The 5,553-nt window shown below is 55.5% G+C and overlaps 1 protein-coding gene across 1 annotated transcript in view; it reads right to left on the bottom strand.

Annotated features, from left to right (window-relative positions):
- Window positions 1-3,371: 3,371 nt before the first annotated feature.
- LOC104287811 (putative cleavage and polyadenylation specificity factor subunit 4-like protein) overlaps window positions 3,372-5,553 on the bottom strand; it is a 3,402-nt gene continuing 1,220 nt past the window's right edge. Inside the window, exons 3-8 of the mRNA XM_009886543.1 lie at window positions 5,465-5,551; window positions 5,103-5,198; window positions 4,681-4,774; window positions 4,297-4,339; window positions 3,961-4,146; window positions 3,372-3,440 (exon numbers count right to left, since the gene is read on the bottom strand). Coding sequence (XP_009884845.1) covers window positions 3,372-3,440; window positions 3,961-4,146; window positions 4,297-4,339; window positions 4,681-4,774; window positions 5,103-5,198; window positions 5,465-5,551 — 575 coding nt within the window. The remainder of the gene's footprint in view (window positions 3,441-3,960; window positions 4,147-4,296; window positions 4,340-4,680; window positions 4,775-5,102; window positions 5,199-5,464; window positions 5,552-5,553) is intronic.

Here is a 5,553-nt window from a genome sequence, read left to right as displayed (position 1 = left end):
ACAAAACTGTGACAGAAGAGAAGCAGATGTACCTAGAAGCTGGTGTGGAATATAAAGCCCCTCTTCCTGCTTTGCATACCAAGAACCTCCATCTGTCAGGGGTGGAGGGTTTCAAAGGTCACAATGAAGAGACATCCAAAAATTACCTAACCAGCATACAAAAGCTTCGAGAGGGTGAGAAGCAGATGGCTGTAGTTTCTGAGCCCATCCTGAATGCAAGGAGGGACACCGAGCTGGTGCTGGACCAGTTCTTGCTCCACACCTCCAAAAGCCAAGCCATCTGTCTATCCCAGGCCTCTGGCAGGAGCACGCCGGCAGGTGCCCTGGGCTTGGAGTGGTTTCCAGACTTATATCCTAATTATCATGGGCTGAGTATTTTTCCAGGGAAGCCTTTCCAAGAAGGCGTGGAGATCATAACGAAGATACCAAGGGGCAATTTCTCAGACGGACAGCAAGGTAATGTGAGAAACAAGTCTGCTGCTGAGATTCATTGCACTGTCAGGCTAAACTGTCTGATGTGATTGGGAGAGGAGGGGTAGGAAACACTAAGCTGCTGGGCTAGTCCAGAAAGGGATCCAGGAACGATGCAAGGAGGTTAACTGTCGAATCCTCCAACCTGTAAAACCAACGGTTTACATTTCTGTTTAGATTTAAGACAGGCTGTTGCATGTTTGGGCTGGTGGAGCCAACTCACTTAGTGGGAGAGACGATTCACTATTCCTTTCTGAGCAGTCAGTCCCAAGCCCAAGTCACTTGCAGCCATACCAGATACCAGCTCGGTGCTCACCACCCAGCGCAGGGAATGTGAGCACTACACGCATTGCCCTCACTTTCCTACCTTTGACCACTCTGACTTCTCATCACACAGGTCCCCTCTCAGAAAGGCGTCTGATGGATGTAAGGCTGGGCGAGCTGCCTGCGTGGATGGCCACCTGCGACTTTTCTCTCCAGGGACTGCTTGGAGGAGTGCAGAAAGGTGAGGCTAAATTCCTGGTGTTTGGGGCGGAATTGTCCCACTTGCCTGATTTACTTGCTGCAGCCTAGTCCATGTGGCTAGTCTGGATCTGTATAAAGAAGTAAATAAATAAATCCAACCGTTTGGCTTCGGAAAGTTATGTGGAAACCAGTGAACTCCTAAGACCTGACCATGGTTTAACCCTTGCATTTCTGTTCCAACAGCCTGGAGCAGCTATTATGACAAATACATCAACGTGAAGAGGGGCGGACCAGCTGGGATCTCCATGCTGCTGGCTGGATACTGCCTCCTCAGCTATGGCTGGAACTATCAGCACATCAGTAAGATTTCCTTCTCGGTATCTGTCTTGTTTCAAGAATTCTCATTTTCACGATGGGTAGAAAGTCTATTTGCCATTCACGTTAATTCAAGCGTTGAAGTAATTGAAATACTTCACAGTTAAGACTACTGTCAGAGCTCAGAGAACAGTATTCTGAGCTGGCTTAGGTAGGCAGAGAAATTTAGCCAATAAAGGTGGTGATAACAGTTGCTGATTCACAGCTTCTCCCTGGAGAGTGACAGGAACTGTCAGGAGCATTTTCAAACCCTGCACGGAGCAGAGGGAGGAGATGTTCCAACACCAAACGCCCAATTCTCTGGATTTACTCGTAACTGCCAAGGGGTTTACTGGTGTTAGTGTAGTTTCCCCAGCAGGACTTGCTCTCGTGCACAGCTCTACAGCACAGAAACAGAGAGGGCAGCAGTCAGTCTCCTTCTCACTGCTGAGCAAAGCACACTCACATAGTCCCTGAGCATAGCACTGTGCTAACAATTCTGTTTGTTTTTTTTTTTTCCCCCCGCGTGTTTCTAGAGTGTCATCGCTGGCGTAAATACGGAAGACACCCTCCGCGCTGGCAAAGCCCCGCTCGCACAGCGGGGGCTGAGCTGCAGGAAGCCGGCCGTGAGATGGGAGCGACGCACTCTGCTTCCCGCACCAGATACGGCCCCCCCCGCGTGTTTCTAGAGTGTCATCGCTGGCGTAAATACCACTGAAGAAGCTGGAACAGCGCCTGAGGAATTGTCACAAATATTTGACCGGAGTCAGCAGAAGTGCTCAGGACCAGTGTCCCAGCATGGATTCAGATCAGCAGAGGCCCATTTACTGTCAGAGGCAGGCTCTTGAATTGCTGAGGGGGCTGCTTTTCAGTTACCCTCCTGCAGCCAGAGGAGCGACACTGACAGTAACAGCCTGCAGTCACTGCTCTGTGGTTCAGGCAGTATTTAGTTCTGAAAGAAGAAACTGTTAGAGCTGTCCCTCAGGGGTCTGTTTGCTGTAGAGCTCCTGTAGTCTGCAGGAGCCCAAATCTCTCTCTTTGGGACTCCAGACACAGGACAACTCCTTGACCTGTGCTGTTAGTATAACATAATCAACATGTATGTTGTAGGCAGTGTTTGGCAGTGAGATCTGTGATAGATTGTGGCGGGGTGGGCTTAGGCCAGAATAACAATTTCCTTTAAGTTAGCAGAGTAGTGCCTGGCGGAGCCTGTCTTTCCTTACTCCTCTCCACAGAAAGCACGATGGGCTTTGCTGCCGAGCGGCAGGAGAAGGGTGATCCCTGCAGGGCCCATAAAAAGGCCCCCAGCCCTTGCTTTGCTGTCAGCAGGGCACTGGTGGGACTGCCCAGGCTCTGAAGTGTGTGAAGGCATGAAAGCAGCAGCCCTCAGACCGCAGCGCCCTATTTCTGGAGGAAGAAAATCCATTGGATTAGCTGTTGTGCCCAAAGGGCAAACCAGTGTCTGCATCAGACAAATGAGGACAGTTACGAGAGTGCTAGTTGTAGCCTGCCATCACCAAACATGTCTGGGAAAGGACTGGTCATGTTACAGGCATGAAGGGTAAAACAAAAAAGCCAAGGAAAAAAGAAATCTGAACTCTTTATTTAAAGAGCAGTGCAGTAGTACTGTGTCAGAGGTGTTTCACCAAAAACTCCCTCTCACCAGCAATAAAAGCCTTTGTGAATTTTCCTTTCCTGCTTGGTACTGTGTGTTCTCAAACATGGTGCTTCTTGCCCCCCCTTCACAGGGGATTGGTACACCCACACCCTCACCAGCCCCGGACGCCGGCACAAGCCGGTCCCGCACCCCTTCAAACCTGCGATTGCAGTGACCGCTCCTGCTGCCCCGTGCACGTGCAGTCGGCTGCGCCGGAGGGAACGGAGGCAGCTGTGAAGTGTCCAGTTTTGGTCACATTGGGGAAGCTGCGATTTCTCTGCTGCTTGTGCAGAGAGCTGCGAGAGCCGGTGCTGAGCAAAGCCAACCAGCTTTTTTAGTCCAGCGACTGTCCTAGTAGCCATCTCGCTGGCTCCGTTGCGCTTTACGGTGTCCTCCTTCCGCGGTCCTTGCAGGACCCCTGGAGTCACTTCCCCAGCAGGATTTCCATCTGAGTTTTCCCACACTTTCTGGCATAGTGACCTTTCTGTCCGCACTGTGGGGACAGGGAGAGGCAACCATCAGTTTTGTGCTGGATCAACGCTGTGCTGTGTTCCCACGTCTTCCTTGTCCCGTCGTTTCCCAGTGACTGGGTGAATGGAGCCGTGCCTTGTGGCGCCGCTTTCTCCTACAAGCAGCAGCCTGAGACCTACTGCAACAAACCCGCAGCCCAGAGGGATGCAAGGGGCTCGCTGCTCTGTGGGGCTATTCCACCGCGTGCCAAGCACTTATTACCACAGAATCGCCTTCTCCCCACCGTCGTGAGGAGTCAGATTATTTCAAGCCAAGTACAGCCTTCTTCCCTGCTGGTTCACACCCCAGCTCCCAGGGGGAGGCAGGCTCCAGGGCCAAGAAACACAGCCCAGGGAGAAGAAGACAGACATCTCGAGTCGAGGAAGCTATTTCAAGAGCGCTGTGGAAGTCCCCACGCCACGTGCTGTCCCTCACCGTAGCACTTTATGCCTTGGAGAAGCAAGACTGTTGCTCCCAGGCTTCCCAGTCCCAAAACCACTCACCTTGAAGCAGATGTCTGGTTCAAGCAGGCCCTGTGGGCCCGGGGGGCAGCTACTGGTGTCCCACAGCTGTGCTGCCAGGCGCTGGGTAGCGCCGGTGGCTGGTAGAGTGGTCTCCATGGGTGGCACGTCCTTGCATCCACTGTCCCCGCTGACAGCCAGATCCAGCCCCCGGGGACAGCCAGCTCCCTGGGGGGACATGGGGCAGGAGGGGCAGTTGGCAGCTACCGTCCCACAAGAGCTGTGGGGCAGGGGGCAGCCGGTGCATCGCCCCCAACGGGCAGAGGCACAAGAGGGTTCGGCTCAAGAGGGAACAGCATAGGACATTCCCCGCGTCACCTTGGATGGATCCATGCTGCTCGTCATCAGCCCGGCCTTGAGGCTGGAGGGGGAGAGAGGACAGGCAGTTAATCACCTGGACATTGCAAGTGGGACCCCCAGATCCCCCCATGGCTCCCACAGCCTCTTAGGGGTGTCTCAGGGCTCAGGCAGCTGGTACAGGCTCCCCCACGGGGACTGGGGCTGTCCCCTGCAAACCCTGTGGTCACCAGCTCAGGCTGGACGTGAGGAGAGAGCAGAGGGGTCCAGTTAGATCAGAGAAGGACCAAAAGTGCCCTTGTCCTTGACCCAGACACTGCAAGGGCCGCGGCCACCTCTGCAGCCTTGGAGAGGGGGCTGTGCCCCCCGGTCCCGGGCTGGCTGCGCACTGAGCCCCATACGTACTGCGTGAATTTGCACTTGGGTCCTTCTGGGCAGAAGCCAACGAGGTAGTTGGTGCACATCACCCTCTGCGTGTGCTTGTACTTGCACAGGGGACCTGCCACACAGAGGACAGGTTCCTGTTTGCGGGGACAGAGCAGCACCCGCCGCCCCGCAGGGATTTCGGGAGCCCAGCTTTCCCCAGCAGCCCCCTTCCCCTGCAGCTCTGCGGGACTTTTGCTACCCCAAGCCCAAATCCCCACCGGGCACCCAGTGGCACTCCCAGGCAGTCCCCAGACAACCCGCTGTGGTTCACCCCACTCTGGGTCTGTCACCTCGGAGGTGGCAGGAGATTAGGCCAGCAGTGGGGTCTGGATCCCCCATCACCGGTGGGTAGGGAACATGAGCAGCCGCTGCTCACCCCGGCACCCGTCCCGGCAGCTCACCGTGCCTGCAGAAACCGCGGTCATACCAGGGACAGCCCATGGTGCTGGCGGTGGCATCAACGTGCAGGAAGGGACAGTCCTTGCTGCTGCACTCCCCTGTGGGAGTAAGGGATGGCATGGGTGGGACAACGCTCGCCCAAGCCAAACGCGGTGGAAAGCGCTCAAGGATGGGTTGGGTGGGAGGAACAGAGGTGGCCCAGGAGCCCCCAGGCTTGGCCAGGGCAGCGGTGGCCCTGGGCGGGTGCCGGTGGCATTTCTTCCCACAGACAGGAGGTGGCATCAGGCACTTGCTGGAGGCCAGACCCGAGGGACATGGGTGCTGGGGTGGGAGAGGCTCGCTGGGGTCCCCATCCTGCACCTACCGAACTTGGAGTAGAAATAGCACTCGGGCATCTTGGTCACATCGTACTTGTGCAGGAAAGCGCGCCCGTCGCCCTTCTTGCAGAGCCCG

Source organism: Charadrius vociferus, unplaced genomic scaffold (genome assembly GCF_000708025.1).
Source record: "Charadrius vociferus isolate BGI_N301 unplaced genomic scaffold, ASM70802v2 scaffold616, whole genome shotgun sequence".
NCBI lineage: Eukaryota > Metazoa > Chordata > Aves > Charadriiformes > Charadriidae > Charadrius > Charadrius vociferus.
The sequence above is the reverse complement of the archived record's forward strand: the minus strand, read 5'-3'. Positions and strand labels throughout refer to the sequence as shown.